General features: G+C 44.9%; 2 protein-coding genes across 2 annotated transcripts in view; one reads left to right on the top strand and one right to left on the bottom strand.

The window, feature by feature from the left end:
• The window catches only part of NID2 (nidogen 2), a gene marked incomplete at its 5' end in the record, with an annotated part of 9382 nt that extends 5549 nt beyond the window's left edge, over window positions 1–3833 (top strand). The window contains 7 exons of the mRNA XM_085314982.1: window positions 8–618; window positions 791–920; window positions 1017–1188; window positions 1578–1735; window positions 2127–2250; window positions 2898–3010; window positions 3091–3833. Of these exons, the coding sequence (XP_085171108.1) occupies window positions 8–618; window positions 791–920; window positions 1017–1188; window positions 1578–1735; window positions 2127–2250; window positions 2898–3010; window positions 3091–3101 (1319 nt within the window). The remainder of the gene's footprint in view (window positions 1–7; window positions 619–790; window positions 921–1016; window positions 1189–1577; window positions 1736–2126; window positions 2251–2897; window positions 3011–3090) is intronic.
• Window positions 3834–4027: 194 nt separating this feature from the next.
• RTRAF (RNA transcription, translation and transport factor) lies at window positions 4028–18174 on the bottom strand. Its single transcript, XM_085315134.1, has 8 exons — window positions 18010–18174; window positions 16127–16251; window positions 14359–14458; window positions 13005–13091; window positions 11424–11512; window positions 8887–8955; window positions 5051–5099; window positions 4028–4356 (listed from the first exon to the last, which is right to left on the bottom strand). Exons 1-8 carry the CDS (start codon window positions 18068–18070, stop codon window positions 4202–4204), a joined length of 735 nt encoding a protein of 244 aa, XP_085171260.1. The 5' UTR covers window positions 18071–18174; the 3' UTR covers window positions 4028–4201.
• Window positions 18175–18937: the final 763 nt, after the last annotated feature.

An 18937-nucleotide genomic window follows, 5' to 3' on the forward strand; every position in this document is an offset into this window, starting at 1 on the left:
CATGCACACGTGTCCCTGCTCGCTGCAACACACACACACACACACACACACAGAGGACCATGCACACGTGTCCTTGCTCTCTGCAGCGCACACGCATCCTGGCTCTCTGCACACACATGTGCCTGCTCACTGCAATGCACACATGTGACCATGCACACGTGGCCYTGCTCTCTGCAATGCACACACAGGACCGTGCACACGTGGCCCTGCTCTCTGCAGTGCACACGCATCCTGGCTCTCTGCACATACATGACCGCACGCACACGCTCTTGCTTTCTGCAGTGCACATGCATCCCAGCTCTACATACGCATGAGCGCGCCCACGTCCCAGCTCTCTGCACGTGCAAACACACACGTGCACCCCTCTCCCCGCACCTCTCCTCCCCCGTGCAGCTCTGGCGTGTCAGCCCTGAGGCCGATGCTCTCCAAGCCCTTGCTCTCCCCCCAGGTCTCCCCAGCGTCGCGCCGCCCAGCGTCCGGCCCACGCCGCGGCCCGACGTGTCCCCGCCGGCCGCGGGGACCTTCCTGCTCTACGCTCAGGGCCAGCAGATCGGCTACCTCCCGCTCAACGGCACGCGGCTGCAGAAGGAGGCGGCGAAGACGCTGCTCTCGCTGCATGTACCGTATCCCACGGGACGCCGGCTCCCCGGCACCGCTCTACCGCAAAATTCCCCTTTTCCCTTTCTCCGTCGCCTCCTGGATTCGGGCGCTGGCCAGCGGGTCGCTGGATGCTGCCAAGCGCACCCGTTGGCGAGGCGGGCGCTCACCCCGCACCCTCCCGCCCCGGCAGGGCTCCATCGTGGTGGGGATCGACCACGACTGCCGGGAGAAGACGCTCTACTGGACCGACGTGGCCGGCCGGAGCATCAGCCGGGCGAGCCTGGAGCCGGGCGCCGAGCCGGAGACCGTCGTCGGCTCAGGTGCGGCGCCCGCCGCCGGCTCTCGGGGCGGAGCGGGGCCGGGCCGCGGCGGGGAGGCGAGCGCCCGCCGCTGACGGCCGCCGTGCCCCGCGGCAGGGCTGCTCAGCCCCGAGGGGCTGGCCGTGGACCACCTGCGCAGAGCCATGTTCTGGACCGACAGCGGCCTGGATAAAATCGAGCGAGCCCGGCTGGACGGCTCCGAGCGGCGGGTGCTCTTCGACACGGAGCTCGTCAACCCCCGGGCCATCGCGGTGGACCCCGTGCGCGGGTGAGCGGCGGCGCGGGGCGGGTTGCAGTAGGGCGAGTGGGGATTTGGTGAAACCTGCTCTTGCAGCATCGTATTTTCAAGCTTGGAGACCTTGCTCAGGGTTTGAAAACGCAGGCTGTCCCCTCTGGGGTGCTGCCGCGCCATAGAAGGTGCTACTCCCACCTCGCCCTCACCTAGGAGCTACCRGTTGGGTCATAAACGTGTTTTGACACCTTTTTGCTTTTCTTTCGGAGATTTTCACATCAATTTAAGAGCTATTGCAGGCAGCATAAAGGGCAACCCAGGTCTTCTCTCCTGCTAAGAGCCAGCAACTAAAATAAAAAAGCCGATCGTCTCCCACCACATCTCAGTTTTGCACGTCGTGTTTGGTGCATACTTGTTTCCCACAGCAACCTTTACTGGACTGACTGGAACCGCGAAGCGCCGAAAATYGAAACTTCCACCGTCAACGGGGCCAACAGGAGGATCCTGGTGAACAGGGACATCGGCCTGCCCAACGGCTTGACGTTCGACCCCTTCGCCAAGCTGCTCTGTTGGGCGGACGCAGGTAATTCGCCACGGGCCCGTCGGACCCGAAACTCGCCGAGCCCCAAGAAAAAAATCCCAGCTCCGTCCCGTTGCTTCTTGGGGTCAACTCTGTGCTCGGCCCTTTTTAGCTTACAAAGGCGCTAACGCGCATCGGCTAACTCTGTGGGTAATTTACCCCCAGATATACACACGTGAGATCTCCCTACTTCTTTCTTTTGTATAAATGTGGGTGTTTTCACACYGCAAGTTTAACCTGCAAGTGGTTAAACTCTGCCTGCCCAAAGCCAAGGGCCTCGGGCTGCTCCGATACCGCACCTGCGCCTCAGCAGCTGCTGCAGGAAAAAAAAAAGGAAATATGTTTATATATATGTTCATCAACTTAACTTATGGCCTGTCACGTCTTTGGAAAGGCACGAAGCACCTGGAGTGCACGCAGCCGGACGGAACGGGCCGGCGCATCGTACAGAACAACCTCAACTACCCCTTCAGCATCGTCAGCTACGCCGACCACTTCTACCACACCGACTGGAGACGGTAACGGCGGCGGGGCCGCGCTCCCCCCAGCCTCTCCGGCTCGCCGCCGGMGCAAAAACGAACGGAGTCCCGAAAGCCCGCGGGAGCGCTGCCCCGGGGCTCCCGCCGGGCCCCGCTCGGGAGCCGCTGCTCGCGCATCGCCGTGCGACGAGSGGCTGTGCAGAAACCCACGCGGCTTCCTGGCAGGGGGAGCAATAGTKGTGGTGGTGGTGGTGTTTTTTAARTAAGATTTRGCATAGCATTCTGTATTTGGATCAAGCCAAAGAAAGGATTTGGTCCCAAGTCCTCTCCCCCACCCCAGCCCTCAGCTGTGGGCTCATCAGGGGCTCACCTCTACTTCACTCCAGCTGGAAGTTGTTAACACTTAAATCTAAGCAGATTACAACAAACACGGAGGAGAGTCTGGGGGCTATAATCTCTCCGCGGAAGGCTGGCTGCGAGACTCTGCCTTCCGCYGCCAGAGCGACGCCCTGAACGAGCCGCACGTGGCCTCCACGGGGCAGCTCTGAGCGCCCCGGCGAGTCCGAAAGCGTTGAGACTAGACCTTTTTGATTGCCTCTGTCCTTAAACRCACATAGAGTGGGAGGAAGGGGAGGAACAAAGATATTTCAGAGATGATTAAAGCGCTTCTCCCTCTTTATCAACAGAGATGGTGTGATAGCTGTCAATAAAGACACCGGCTCCTTTACCGACGAGTATCTTCCAGAGCAGCGATCGCATCTCTATGGAATAACTGCGGTTTATCCCTACTGCCCGGGAGGTATGAAAAACACAACACGCTTTTCACTGCCTGACAGCTGTTATATGATTAAYGTGTTAAAAATCAATTTCTCTCTGCAGCAAGAAAATAGTAAATACTACTTCAAGAAACCACAATCTTTATACCCAGAAGAACATGAGATCCAGRAGGCTATCACTGCATGCAGCTAAGGGGAAAAGCCCTTAACGAAGGCCAACGAAGTGACCTACTTTTCTGCAAAAGTTTATCAGCTATTTTTGAAGTTATACCTCAAGTCTTTACTACTGTATTTAAAAAAAAAAAATGAAGAGCATTGATATATTACAGAAAATGGTCCTGTGAATCTCAGGCCATTACTCTAACTTTTGCTTATACAAGCAAATTTAAAATGTAGTTGTCTTAATCAAATGTTTTATTTTACTGGGAGAAAAATGGATTAGTATTTTTAAGAGTTTGACAATCTGACCAACAGGTCCCTTTTAACCAAAAATAAGAGCATATGGAAAGCTTTGGATGCAGTATCTTGCTGGGTCTAAGCCATGCACAGTCTTCAGGGCTGTAGATGTTCAGAAAGCATGCAAAACAGTTAAATGATACGGCAAAAGCATTAAAATTTTTCTAGAAGACAATTCTGTATTTCCAACACTGCCTCAATGCATGTCTTTTAGTATTTATATTAGACGAATGCTAGAGTTAATCTGTTCATGCTTTTTTTTAAGTGCCTTCATAGACCTACCCAATGTAGACCAATACATGTTCAGAAATACCATTTAAGTTGTAATGCTTCACTTTTTCTAGGTTACTTCAACAATTAAATAAAATGGTTGTTTAAAGTTCCCCTTCAGATCTAGTTTTTAAATATTTCAGTTGTAGGGGAAACTGGAGAAGCAGCAAGCAAGCCAGGACTGAGCCGTTTACATGGCAGAACTACAGCAAGAGAGGAATCTGCAAAGCCTTTATATAACACTCCCTTTTCAACACAAAGCCAAACACAATGAATAAGAACCACATTTGCCAACTTAGAACTAATCAGAAAAATTTGTCTCTATTTCTCCAACTTTATTTAAAGAAAAATGGTAGTTCAGAGCAGTCAGAATTCAATTTCCTCTGTTTTCTTTCAAAACAGTAAAATAATATCCATTTCAAACTGCATGCCAGAGATGTACATGGTTCCTAACTGTACTAAGGAGACAAACTAAAATCTTTATCTGTTCATCTTCCGACTTTCCCCAGTCTGTGGTCCGTCTTGGGATCAGCAATAATTGCTTGAACTGCTACAATCGCTTCATTAATTTTTGTTTGCAGCTCTCTGAGTTCCTCTATATGCAGCAGTCGCAGAATCTGGGCAGCTTCATTGAGAACAGCATCTAGGTGAGTTGCAGAAAGAAGCAGTATAAAACATTTTCATCTGATATGCSGGTTGTCTTAACAAAAGCTTAACCTAAGTTAATGCTCTGTCCTTTGCTCGTGCTGGTGCTTTTCATACTTGAAACGGGAGACTTGGCTCTTCTTGCTAGAGATACAGAGTGCTCTGTGCAAAACCTCACTGAGTTTTGCGTGGCCCTTCCAGTAAGCCACAGCCAAGTCCAGTCAGCATGAAACATTCCGAGTAGTAATTTAGTTGTACGAGGGGCAAAAGTGAAGCCTATCAGAGTCCCAAGTCATCTGACTATTGCTTACATATAACCCATCGTGCCAAATTCTGCTACCTCTGATTAGTGTGTTTTAGCTAGATGATAAACCTAAACCTGAGCAGCACATTGGTCCCTCTGCTGGTAGAAATAAGGTTTTACATGGCAACGCATTCCTTCTGCATGAAGTGGCTGCCATTAAAAGCTGTTATTTAAACGTGAGTTCGGAACTACATATTGCACCGTTAATACTTGTGCTTTTCTGTTCCCGCACAAAATGCTCAGGAGTGCTCACAGACAACAAACTGGAAGGGAGCGAATACAGGCTTCTAGAAGAATTGTGCTTTTTTACTGCACGTGTTATCTAGTATTTCACTTTGTCAAAGGCAAGCATAGTTATTTAAAAAGCAGCATTTAGAGAACTACTTACCTCCTGTATCAAAACCAAGAATGTGCTTTTCTAAAGCAACGGGCAAACCCTTAAAAAGCAAAAAACATGGTCACATATAATTAGAAGTGCCATTTCATATGTTTGGAAAGCGAAATCAAGAACTACACTTAAGTTTTACTTATACAGACACTGCTGACAACTTCAAAAAACATCATATTTTATTACACATGACTATGTCCTGAAATAACGTTATTAATAAAGAAAACCATCTAATAATATTCCCTTTACTTGTCCAGTGAATCCCATTGAATACACACTGCCCGTACGCAATCCTTAAAAGGCCAACGACAGTACTGCAAGACAACACCCAATACAGCAACAACTCTACCCAGATCAAACAAAGAAAACATGTACAAACTAGGCTGTCTTAGAAACTGTTGCCTTCAAACAGCTGCCAGATTTCAAAGCATTCACTTATTTTGAAAACAAGTTGTAAAAACTCTAACCAACAGTCTCAAGCACTGAAGCGCAGGAATAAATAGGAGTGTTCAATCTTCTAAACACATGCTCTATGAGACAGTATAAGACAAAGTTTTGTTAGTGGTCATTTGTAGGCATTGCTCGATTGCCTTTACCCTTTCCTGTGGTGGAGGACAGGTCACACTAAACAATTGCTCACCATGTTTCAGCATACCTCCAAGTTTAGATTTCTCTAAACATACAGAGAAAAGCCAATTTTAAAAGACTTTCATTACACCCTACATAACTTTTTTCAACATTTGCCTTGCATGACAAAAACCTTTGAGTTCCATAAGGTTCGTTTCCAAAATGACAGGGCCATAAACCTTCCAACAATGAGGGGCTTTTCTTTCTTTTCTTTTCTTTTTTTTTTTTTTAAAAAAAGCTTTTATATACGAGTCGATCAAAACAAAGGAAACCATGTTGACCTAATCTAATATCTCATTTTCAGAAATATTTTCCCCCATGACCTTCAAAGCAAAATGTGTTCAACTGCAATCTTAATATTTCTGTATTGCAATAAACTGCTGTATTATTATAATTTATACAGCGTACAACAAGAATGCCATTTATGACACTTCAGATGGATTAATGCAGTATCAGCCTTCATATGCATACTTTCTAAGAAACTCAGTATTTAAGGCTGCAAAGACCTCACTGCCCTCAAGAGTTCTCAGAGCTACGAGAGCAGCAAAACTCTGATTCGGCCGGTTCTTTGTGGATGGAGCCCCAGGGCCATTGCAGGCACCTCCAGTGCTGAGTGACTGTGGTGGTACTTTGAAAACAGCCAGTCTCTGGGGTGCCCCAGCAGTGTAACGTTATTTCCCCCGTCCTCCTCCCATCACCCTTGCTGTTATGGTCCTTTTTGGCAGCACACTTTGTCTGCTCCCTCTGGTGGAGGTCCGTTTTGGTAGAGCAGTAGGTCCAGTCCTTTCCAAGCATGAAGGCCCCACGGGCCGCAGCAGCGGTGCGGTCCCTTCAGAAGCTCTAGCCTGTACTCTCAAAGTGATCCTGACGGGCCACTCTAGTGGCATTTGCTGTGGTTGATCCTACCTAAGATACACTCACCAGGTAAGGAAAGCCCAGARGGACAGGCTAGGAGAGCAGAGGACTCTCCTAACCTGAGGGGCAGGGGAAAAGGGAAAGAGATTACACACCTTTAAGAACATTCTGCACTATCACAGCAATACAAGGATGAATTGTGAAAAGATGTCGCCAAAAGCTGAAAACACTTTGAATTATTGAGTTCAAACAAGTGCTTCCTCTAAAACCATGTGCAACTCTCACAGAATGGTTCCAATAAAAAACTCCAATAAAAAAATGCATTATGTCTTGCTGTTTCATAAAAGCATGCCTGCTTTCATGCCTTAATAGATAGCTTCAGCAAGAAGTACAGCATAAATGATGGGAAATGAAAAAAATCGATGTTCTAGAAGTCTGTCAGTATAAATCTGAACCCTGTCTAAACATTGACTACATTGAATTGTCACCTACTCAACACAAAACCTAAAAATCCCTAAGTGYCTTTCTCATCTTGAAAGCTCTATCATTTTGGGGGTACTTTTAAAACACAAGCACAGCAGCATAGGGTTCTTCAGCATACTCATACCCATCCTTCAGCCAAAGGACAGTTCTGTGTGTCTCATTTCTACATCCATCTTTCTCCCCCTTGTACCTTGATATTGCCAAGATTATAACTCATGACACTTTGTATATTAAGCCTGTGACGCACAAGTCAAAGGTTACAAACTGTTTCCAGGGACAAGACTTAATATACACAAAGTGTCACTAGCTAGTATTTTGGCTATTATGCCAGCCAAAAATCAGAAGCAGAGATTTATTTTCCCTATCCTTCCATCCTGCAACTCAATTATCCTCTCTTTTGAGGATATTTTCTTTATCTACAGCATCATGATGCTGATCACTACTACTGATCTTTATTTTTAGGAAAGTGTTACGGAAGATCCAACAGCTCTTTTCAGAAAAGCTTTCCTGCCCTGAATCACCAGTTTTCAAAGTGATTAAGGTGCAGGCAAATGTTCCAAGCACACAAATAAAGCTGTGTCCCTGCCTCCAACTCCCTGCCTTTCCTCCATTTGAAACTCAGCATTCAGAGTGGGAATACCAGCACCCAGTGACACTTCCACCTAAGATCTTGAGAACCTATCAAACAYGAAAAACACTTTTGTCATAAAAAAGACTATTCCTTAAAGAAGCTTATTCTGACAAACTCATAAGAATGCCCATTCTGATTCCTGAATGCCAGCATTGCTGCTACATAAACAGCAAAAAAANGCAGCTTTATGTCACTTAGAGAAAGTAAAATTAGTGTAACAGTCTCAGCTGCTTACAGATTTCCTGCTCTTTTCATGGTTTTGATTTGCTGTCCCAGTGCTTCTGGCAATCACTGTGTTGCAACTCTGAGCACCTGCAATTGCAGCTTAGTGAACATCGTAAGCAGTGTTATGATAATAAATAAAGTATGCCCTGTTCTAAGCAGCTGCCAGAAAAAGATGAAGGGACTTGTCCTCTTTGATCAGATTCAGTTGCTCTGTCTAACAGGGACACTTCTAAACATACACCTGTCAGGCAAGAAAGGCTGCCTGCCTCGGCTGCAGCCAATGCAGTCTGCAAACAGCTGCTGCACCAACCACTAGAAAAACGAGCTGAGAACTGGGATTTTTAAGAAACAATCTGAAAAAAAAAATCCACAATCGTTCCCTGTGAGTAGCTGGAGTACTTATTATKCATCAGATCTACAAATATCTGACAGCTCATGGTTAGAAAGTAATTCTGCAAAAATAGTTTTTCACAGTACTATTATTCAGCTCAGAGGCTTCACTGTAGAATTCTAAGTTTCCTTCATCATTTCTCATTTGGAATGGCAGAAAGGAGCTGGGTGTCCAGCATCCCATTCCTAAAACATGAGGAGTAAAAAGCAACACATTCCATACAAGGAAAGTTTTGTCTATTTATAGCCAACACTGCTACCTCGAAGGAAAAGCCAGCTCATACATGTTCTTCCTCTGACATTGTAGGCCTGCTGCCCTAACAGTAACAATAATCATCTAGCATATACTAAATCAGGAAAACAGCTATTTATGTAAGATCATACAGGTACCTATATTTGTACATTACAGGATTAAAAAAAAGAGCACTTCATATACTCCCCATAATTCTTCTCCGGATCTTTTAGAATCAGGATTGCTAATGTAAAGCAAGCTTCCACCACCTCTCCTAAATCAACAGTGTTTGAACAGAACCCAGTTTGACTGTCTGAGATATTTGCACCTACACTATTTATGGGCTAGTGGAACAACTAACACCAGATAGACTTGTGCGTTGTATATACGAACCTCCTTGGACTGATTCGCCTTCGCTATGGCATCCTGCGTCAAGCGCTCCTGAACCAAAATGCGAATTGCCTAGGAAAAACATTTAAAGGCCAAAGTAATTCAATTACRTCTTAATGCATTTCTCTGCAATACCAAGGGAAAAGGAAACAACATTAAAATCCGGAATAATACCAAATCCAGTTTTATAAAAGACTTTTTGGAAAAACTCTTAGACCTTAATTCTTTAAATTGCACTACTCTCTGCAAGCAGTTTCCCTCCACAGATTCAGCCTCTTTGGTTCTAGGAAGGCAGTTTGATCAGAAGAGATCTGGTTATTTATTACAGTGTTACCTTTCGCCACTACTGGGCTAGATCTGCAAAGCACTAGAACAGTCAAGAAAGTTTGCCATTCCCAGAATGACCCGATCATGATTCCAAAGCAGCAGTACCATTTTTGAGACTGCACTGCCTGGAGCAGAACCTGTTAATTCTGCAGCAATTCAGCTTCTTCAGGAAGGAACTTTAGTAGGCACCGAACCACCTCATAACAGCAGAGAAACCTGGAGCAGGGCCACCAACCCAGGTTTTAAAGAGACTAAATAGAAAAAAATTATTTTTAGATATACACACATGCAAAAACCCAGACTTGACTGAGTTTAACAATCGTGCCACTCATCTATTTTTACTGACTCCAGTACACAGCATGAAATCGTATCAAAGCTATCAGTTACTGATACCTACAGCTGTAAATGCCTCCAAAAATAACTCAAGGAATACCAGGCAGGCAGACTTGCATCAAGAAGAACTCAGTCTGTCAAACACATTCCTCAGACTGCTTCCCTCCTGAAATGCGACGGAAGCAGTGTGACTGTTTCATGTTTCTCCTTCAAGATTTCTCCTGKTTTTGGTCATGATTAAAGCTGAGAGGCAATATTGCAAGGCTGCCACTGGATACCATTACAAAGCTTTCTAACTAGACAGAGTAGCCTTGTGGAAAAGTGGTTTGATCAGGAGTTTCCTTTTTATATTTCAGCACTGAAACCAGACTTTGCAATAGAGAATTTTGAGTAACTTTTGCATTAGGAAAATGATATCCAACATAGGTACACAGAGAAAAATGCTTTCTGACCAACTTCTCAAAATTAAATTAATAAAACAGACTCCAAATATTTCTCTGCTCTCTCTGGCCAGGGTCTGGCAAGCTGCCTGTGACGTGTTCATACTCTTCTGCTTTCCTAAGGACCCATTCCATATCCAAGCCCAAATATGGATCATACCTTCAATGTGTAGGCATTATAAGAAACCATATTACTGTGGTGTGAAATAAGTTCCACTGATGCATTCTGATATCATCAAGCCTTGAAATTAGCATTATAGTTGTTCATATAATATGAACCGCTACAGTAGGAACCTACTCACTGTAATTAAAAGCAAGAAAATTTAGGGCRATGCTTTTGTCCAACTACCTCTGACAAAAAAAAAAGCGAGACTAGAAATATAGAAAGAAAGACAAAACATAAATACACCTGTGCAGAAAACACTTGCACTTTTTCTTTCCAAGCTGTTAATACCAGATTTGGCAAATCCACTTAAAGCTCGTTAGCCTTGAGACAATCCTGTAAGAAGCACTCAAGGGATTTTCTCATGTCTGGTTTCCGAGCTCACACGGCAGATCCCCAGCAGTGGCATTCACAGGGTCTCTCTTTACCTGCTATCTCTTTTCACCAAGTTGTAGGGGTCTGATACCCAAAACCTCCACTTCTCTGTAAAGCACTGTGAAGGGTTCAAAAGCTATTTCAGGAAGGCAAATGATAGTAGCACGCTGGAGAGAAGCAGCAAGTGACTGACAGGATGAGTGCAGGGCCTCATTTCATTCAGAAACCAGGCTCAAGTGATAAGACTGTTCAAATATAGCCATCACAGATTTAAGCACACTGTATAAACTTCAATACCCGTCGCATTAGCTTCTCCAAAATAAATTTTGCAAAGATCACAGCTTCTGTGACCTTATTCTTGTTTTTCATTGAAGTACCAAGTTTATTTTAGTGCCAAACTAAGATTATTTCCAGATTATGATGTGATCAAGTGGAAACTCAGGATTGTTGCCAATTCACTAAATACAGTGCTTTAAGAATATAGCTTTGATCTGAAATCYGCATGCATCTACAACTCTAGCACTAAGTCACGGATTTTCTCCCAATTATTAGGCTAATGAATTTTATAAAGTATTTTTCKATTTGCTGCATTTAGAAGTTATGATTAATTGTCAAGATTAACCTAAACTGAATTTAGCTATGACAAAGAATAAACAGTTCATGGGATGAAAAGCCAGGAGGAAATAGCGTCTAACCTTGGCTCTTCCCCATTTGTGTGTGTGTKKTTTTTTTWWAAAAATATCCTTTGCATTACTTAGCCTCTATGTTCTCAAGTTACTCCTTTCATTTCTAGAGCTGGAATACAGAGAAACAACACACATAAGATGAGTTAAGGAAGAAGTGGAAAGTAAAGAAATCACAGCTGTCAATAACAGCGCACCCCRAGGAGTTGTGAAACTCACCTTAAGCATTACCAAGTAATCGTCATGTCGTTGGATTTGAAGTAGATTAGCTAAAGCCATCACTCCAGCCTTGAAATCAGGATTATTCACTGTAAAACAAATATGCTACTTTAATAGACTTTACTTCCCGACTCCATAGTATCAGACTGCACTCAAGTATGGACAAGGCCATGGATACACAGCAGTGAGCAACCATTTAGTCACCTGGCCATATAATAGAAGGGAGGGGCTCAATCTGCTSTAAGATTTAATTTGTATCCTCCTTCATAAAGATATACAAAGCAATTAAAGTCTGACACTAGCTGCATAACCAGATTGCACAACATTTTGAAAGCACAGACAATACTGTTTTCAATGTAAAACATATCATATGAAGGTTCTACAGCACAGGAAGCCAGAGCAAGTCTTTARAAGACAATAGCATTCTCTTTTGCAAGTCTATTATTTAGCTGCAGAGCAGAACTGTGACTGCTGGATGAGGGCAAGACTAATGCCTAGCTGTCTTTCCGTGGAAGGAGCAACGGAGGAAGACTTGGGGATATGAGGCTAGTTTTAATAGCTATGTTCCACTAATTTAATTTATTATGAACACGTGCAGCAGTCAAAAAAAGTTACACTAATCATGAGAAAGGTACAACAGGGCGGGGGGAAGGAAGGGCAAAATTGAGCCAACATGTAATAGGTGACAGTACTGAACTGGTCTGTCAACGTTTTCTTAGAGTGTTTTTTTTTAAATGATAGCTCAGCATCCCAAGAGCTGTTTTGTTACTCCACCTCAAACCACAATAAGTACATTCACATCTTCCAGAGCACTCTCTGCAGAGCTGTTAGTGTAAACGCCCTTCAGCTGCTTCCTTACTGCCTGGCAGAGAAGCAATGGGCACAAACTGAAACACAGGAAGTTCTGTCTGAACATAAGGAAAATTTTTACTGTGAGGGTGACTGAGCACTGGAGCAGGTTGCCTAGAAAAGTTATGGAGTCTCTATCCTTGGAGGTGTTCAAAAGCCATCTGGACAGAGTCCCGGGCAAAGTGCTCAAGGTGACCCTGCTTGAGTGAGGGTGGTGATGGCCTAGAAAATCTCTAAAGGTCTCTTCCAACCTCAACTGTTCTGTGATTAGACCCCTCCTGCCACATTCATATATGATCAAGTCTCCAGGTACCTCACTCTACTGGAAAATATTCTCCCTTCCTGCCTTTCCCCAACAGAAAAGAGCTCTGCCATGACAAGACACCTGGGATTCATATGGAGTAGATTCCTCTTTCCTTTAGTAGGGATGAGGAAAAGAATGAACAGCTGTTAAAATAGCTCTCAAGAAAATCACTGTTCACATAGAAGCAGTTCTGAGATAGCAGTTTTATATGTGTATATATATATATATACACACACATATATATATGTATGTATCTACCTACATATACACACATATATATGAAAACTTGCATTTCTAAAGCCTTAAATATGACTTTTAAAAGTTACATGTATTGTAGTACTGTAACAACTTAAAATCCAAAAAGCACCACTGAGGCCATGGAACACATTCATGTATGACATCTGTAGAGCACACTACTGCACACTTACCATCCAAGTTAATCAGCGGCTCTGCATTTTTTGCTGTATTGTCAGCATTTTTAGCACCATCAGGGTTAGAGTCCTTATACTTATCAGCTGTTAAAATAAGAAGTAAATACAATCACCATCAGGGTGAAAGACAAAAATAACAAGTTTAGAATTAAACTGCAGTTTTTGTCAACTACACTTTTGACATATGGTATACCCTCAAAAGCCTTATCAATGCATATGCTGCAGCTTTGGATCCTCTACTGAAGCCCTAGTCAGTTGCCAATCTAGTGAGCTCTTCCAACAGCTCTCATCCGCACAAAACTTATGTACTGTTCCAGAGTAGGGTCAGGGCATGCTCCATGCTTAGGCAGGGCATTACACTCTTGATTAAGGCTCTTCCTACAGTCTTCATCCCCAAAAAGCAGGGCTGAACAATCTGCATGTTGCAGTTCTACTGTTTTTAAAATCCAGCAATTCAGCTAACACCAGAGGCATTTTACCTTACCCAGTAGCGCAYACAGTGATTTTATCACATGAGATCAAGAACTACAGATTTCAGTTTGTTCTTATCAGGCAGAGTATAACACTTCCAGTGGAGGCTTTGTTTTGCAGAAGACAGCAAAACCTGTGTGACCCACAAGTATGTTTTTTAAGGCTTCTCAAAATGGCACCCTGCTGGCTCCTCCATCTTCATGCAGCTCTGAGTCAAAGGCAGCTTTCTCTAACCAGAGAGGCTGAGAACCAGCTCTACAAACTGCAAGTATTTACATTCATTGTTCCTTGTCCTGGCCCAAGCTCAGCTCTGCAGCAGTTAAAGGTAATTGAAAACAGTGCTTTGGCTCTTATAAAGGTTTGCCACCAGTAACTACACTTGTCTCTGCACTGTCACTATAAGGAAACCAAATCACTGCTGAGAGTTAACTTTTTTCACAACATTCTCCTGGTTTCCAAGGGCTCAGGAGTTGTCTTGTGAAACAAGGCAAGAATAACTTATTGGTATATTAGTACTGAAGAAAATGTATTTAATACATTTTAGAGTAAGTTAATATAAGACAATCCCAAGACAGAAAGATATAAATACATACAATGGGTTTTGCTATATCCAGCATGTGAATACATTCATGTAAGTGATATACTCACATGTGATACTCATGAATGCAAGTACATTGCTGTACTGTCCCAGGGGAGTTGAGCTGAAGAGACACAGCTCATATCGGAATACCATGCAGAAACAAGTAGACCAAATCATATATTTTTAAAAGACAATAATGAATACTTTTGACATTGTCTAAAGTTGACAAGTGCTAAAATAAATTACATAGCAAAATAGGATTCCCTATCATTTTGAAATATAAAGTAAGTTCAGTCATACCATTATCCCCATATTCAAGCCTAACTGCTAACCCAAGAAGCCAGTCCACCGTTTCTTGTCGTTCTTGCATTTTGAAGGGACAGTTTACATCTTTCATATACTGTGGAGTAGAAAGAGGAGAAAAATAAGTGTTACTGACTGGAAGGAAGCACTTGTACAAATTAGCTAGGAGCACAGAAGCGTTTTGTACATAGCTACTTCCCCACAGACCTAAAGGTTGTTGGAAGATTAATAATTAGTTAGATGCATCATTATGCAGTGTCCTCCTGCAGGATTTGGTCTGAGGCATTCCAGAGCACCCTACTCCCCAGCTAACTTGACCCTGCCACTTAATAATGGCACTCACTTTTCAATTGATAGCTGATACTATCTGAAAACCAAAAAACCTCCTTTCTTTGTTCAATTTACATATTTAGTGGAAGTTAGGGCAAGTGGAAGGAGCAAGAACAAATCAGTAGAGCAAAAAATTCCAATTCCCACCTAAAGCTTTCACAATACTGGTATCAGGATACAGCAATGATTTTAAAATCATCTGGACAGAAGTCAGAGGATTCTAGGTTATAGCGGGAGTAATAATTTTCCCTTTCTTAGGTCACCATATACAGCTAAAGTATCAGGATTAAAGGAATCATGTATAACAGAGGAGGACAAGTTTCAAGGCTGGGACACCATCCCAGGGCTCTTAAGGCCAGGATACAGGACCTTGTCCTAGCATAACTCACTGCCAAGACTAAAGAGTCCAGTGTGCATTGAAACCCCGCTGTGTCCCTTTGCTGAAGGGAGAGAACTGCCACACAGCCTCCACTCCAGCAGCAGCATCACCACTGGCAGCAAAGGGCACCAGGGGCTGGCACAGCACAAGCAGGCAGAAGAGCTGTTCCTGGCTGTTGGGAAGAGGCACAGGAGGAAGGCAGGGAGAGAAGAACAGTCTGGCCAAGTCAAGAAAGATAACACAGAGCTGCAGTACTACAACACTCGTACAGCTGATACCACAACAGCGTTCGCAGTCAATAGTTCTGATATCACGTGTACTTAAAACTCCCAATACTACCCCAACATCAACTTTGCACCTGTTCCTTAGCCTCCGATCTGCAGAGCACGAGCAGTGCAACTCCAATCCTTCTGGACAGTGAACCAGGCAAGCAGCTCCAGTAAAATAAAGACTTACATGCARTGAACATTATGGAGGAGCATCTTCAGCTCCTTGCAAGGCTGTTTCAAAACACAGGAAATAGGAACCAAGAGGGAAAGCTATAACAGCCCCACGGCAACTGAAAACGCTCACGAGCACACAGGAGATCGCTCACAAAGCTACGCCATGTTCTGTGCAAGCAGTGAAAAATCACCCATCTGAAATAACMGTAGGCACACAGAAAAGTTGGAGTAACCTCCTTTTATATGCTTGCAAAGTCTAAGACCGCACTAGCCTAATCCATTTCTCTTTTGGTACACAAAAACATTAATGCAGAAAAAGCTGTTTACTTGTGGTCAATTTTCTTTCTCTGTCAAAAGCTGAATCAACAGAAACAGATTAAGATACCAGCTACCGCAAAAATGTTTGAATGAAAATTACGCACAAGAAGTCCTACCATCTTAATATCTCCTATAGYTTGGCTTCAACAACACATTTAAATTACCAAGAATGTCAAAGTTCAGAGAAAGGACAAATATTTACAGTAATTTATATTCAATAACTACAGAAACTCTTTATGATTATTTACATAAGCCAGCTTTATAACTTAAATTTGTGTTTGAAACAACAAAATACCTTTTCAAAAGACTTGGGCCAATCATCACTATGTATATTTCTCAAGTTCCCCCGGTCTTCAATCTTATAGTGCCTGATTTTCTGGTCTTCAAGCCAGACAATAAAATTTCTGAATTCTGTTTCATCTAAAGAGAGGAAGAAAAAAAAAAAAAAGAATGAACCAACATTTTAAGGACAAAACCCAGCCCCTGAATTTTGATGCACTTAATTCAAAGAAATACTGGTGCCCCTGCATGCTTTCAGGTTTTACCCTAATGAAAAATATATCTACCACTAAAACTGCATATTCCAAGATAGCATCTGACCAAAACTCAGCACTGTAAGTGTTTTTTTATTTTTCAGGTCACTTAATTGTCTGTGGATGATTGACTACACTAAAAGATATCAGCTAATAGATTGTTGTTAAGTAAAGAAAGAAAAGCAAAACAATKACGTGGAGAAATTCAGTTACTAATCCTGTTGTCTAGACAAACATGTCACGTGTTGCAATAACCCCCAGACTTTTCTAAAGAGCTGTACATGCACACACACATCCCGTGACTCTGCAAAGGTAATTTTTCATTATTGTTGACTCAACACTTTACCATTTGGACTCAGAATTCCACAATAAAAAGATTTGGGTCCAAACAAATATATTAGCACAGGACAGAGTAATTACTTTGCACCTGCTCTTCAGTGGCAGAATTTATTTCTAGACACAGTAAATCACAGTCCTAGAGTACTACTGCCCCCTTGAAACAAATGGGAACATTTTGGCATTATGAGAGTTTTAATATCTTGAAGCAGTTTCTGCCAGTTCTCAGACTGGGTTAAGGATACCGCTCTTCCATCAGGGACAAAAACAATACTCCTACTGCTCAGCAGTGTCTCCTGAGCGACAAAAATGCCCTATTTCTATTGACTACACTGTAAGAAACACAGATAGAGTCACAACATGCATGAAAGAAAGCTTTCAAGAAGACACTTAGAACTGCAGACTGGCAGAACCAAGTTTAAAACAAAAAATTAAGGTTGCAAAAAAACCCAAAAAACAACAAAAAACCCACGCTCCAAAACCAGAGTATTAACACACATAAGTTTATTAGGCAATAGAGCTAATGAGGTTACCACACTACTGCTGGTGTACAGAACAAACCACATTGCAGGGACACAGCGGGTTTGTATAGCAACCGAGGATGTTTCCTGCAGGGCTTGTGACTGCTGCTTCCTGTGGAAGAAGCAAAGAACTGCCAGCAGCTTACCTCAGAGGTGCCCCAGGGTATCGGATTCTACCTTTGCTTTTGCTCAGTTTCCACACGATGGTGAGAGAGTCCCTAGAACCAAGCTGCCCACAGGCAACCACCACAGTATCTGGCAGCCCTGGATTCCCCAGGAGATACTCTGAATTTTTCCTGGAATAATGAGCACTTTCTGCCACAACTAAAGCAAGCTGCAGCTAAACTTTGAACCCTGACAGCTGCATAACACAGCCTGGAAGACGCTTTAATCTTGCTTTTTCTTCTTCTTCTTCTTCAAACCGCCGTGCTCAAGACACGGACAACATCATTTTAAACCGCAGGTACACTGCGAGAACGAGCACGGGGAGCCTCGGAGGCGCTCGGGCAAGGCGACGCTCGCATCGGCCCTCGGGGGAACAACCCTCCCGAGACCTCATCGGGCTAACGAGCCGCGGAGCGGGGGAGGCCTGGGGCAGCCCGACTCCGCAGGGCGACGTGTTGAGTCAACAACAACGAAAAAAAAAACCCAAAGACCCTCGCACGGGGGCAGGGCCCCCCGCCCCCCCCGGTAACGACACGTCGGGGGGAGGAGGCCGTTAGTGCGTGAGGGAAAAGGCCGCTGCCGGGCCGCCCGCAGGCCCGGCCAAGCCCGCCCAGGCCCCTCACCCCTGCAGTTGAAGCCGGCCGGGTTGTGGTAATCGAGCGCCGACAGCTTGCGGCGGAACATGGCGCCGATACCGGAGCCGGCGGCAGCGACACCTCCGCGCCGGGCCGGGCCTCGCCGCTCTGCCCCGTCCCAGGCCGAGGCGGGCAGGAAGCAAACGCCCCTTCCTCCGCTCTCTCGCCTCCCATTGGTTCCTCGCGCTCCGAGCGGCAAGCACCGAGGCCAATCAGAATGCGGAGCGGAGCTGCCGGGACCGCGGGGCATTCACGCAGCTTTATTGACAGCGCCGGCGGGCGGACAGGGACAGGCGGGGGGCGGGGCCTGAGGCGGGGGGCGGGGCCGCCTTAGGGAAATGGCGGCGCGTCGGCCCCCGTGGGGTGTCATGGTGGCTGCCAGGAGGTCCCGCGCCAGATGCCTTTAATGAAGTCAGGAAAGAGCCGAATGGGCGTTTTTTGGAGAGGGAGGAAAAAAAGGCCTTCGCTTTTTTCCCTTTTTGGTTTGATCTTTGTGTGACGCTTGCTCTCRGGGCTTTAAAACCCAGCCTTTCCCAGGGCCCCGCGAGCCGTACCTGAATCGCCTTGGTTTTGCCCCAGACCCGCCCCGGACGGACTCGGCGCGGGAAGCCTCCGAGCAGCGCTTGGTTTTCCCCGCAGGAAGCRGCGAAGAGGCTTCCTTGCTCGGGATGAGCCGTGGATGCGGTCGCCAACCAAGCCGGGGTCATCTTTTCTTTCCGTTTTTTTTCCCCCCCAATTATTTGTGTATTATTTTACTACTTTGGGCTTGGGACGTGGGGTGCTAGGGTGCTTCTTCACTCGCCTCCTGCCGCGTCGCGGGCCCCCGGAGCTGGCACGGAGAGCGGGTGGCTGGTGGACCCACCTGAGCGGCCGTGGAGGTGGCAAGCGAGCGAGGGGACACGCGCTCGGCCCCGTG

The sequence above is a fragment of the Rhea americana genome, unplaced genomic scaffold (genome assembly GCF_003343005.1).
Source record: "Rhea americana isolate MKP2758 unplaced genomic scaffold, rheAme1 scaffold_42, whole genome shotgun sequence".
NCBI lineage: Eukaryota > Metazoa > Chordata > Aves > Rheiformes > Rheidae > Rhea > Rhea americana.

What these genes read in the sequence shown, in the direction of transcription:
- RTRAF (XM_085315134.1), bottom strand. Translation starts at nt 18,070, where the DNA reads ATGTTCCGCCGCAAGCTGTCGGCGCTCGATTACCACAACCCGGCCGGC. An exon ending in GCTTGAATATGGGGATAATG is followed by an intron (nt 13,092 to 14,358) that starts GTATGACTGAAC and finishes TTATTTTAACAG; the next exon opens with CTGATAAGTATAAGGACTCT. An exon ending in ATTACTTGGTAATGCTTAAG is followed by an intron (nt 8,956 to 11,423) that starts GTGAGTTTCACA and finishes TGTTTTTCCTAG; the next exon opens with GCAATTCGCATTTTGGTTCA.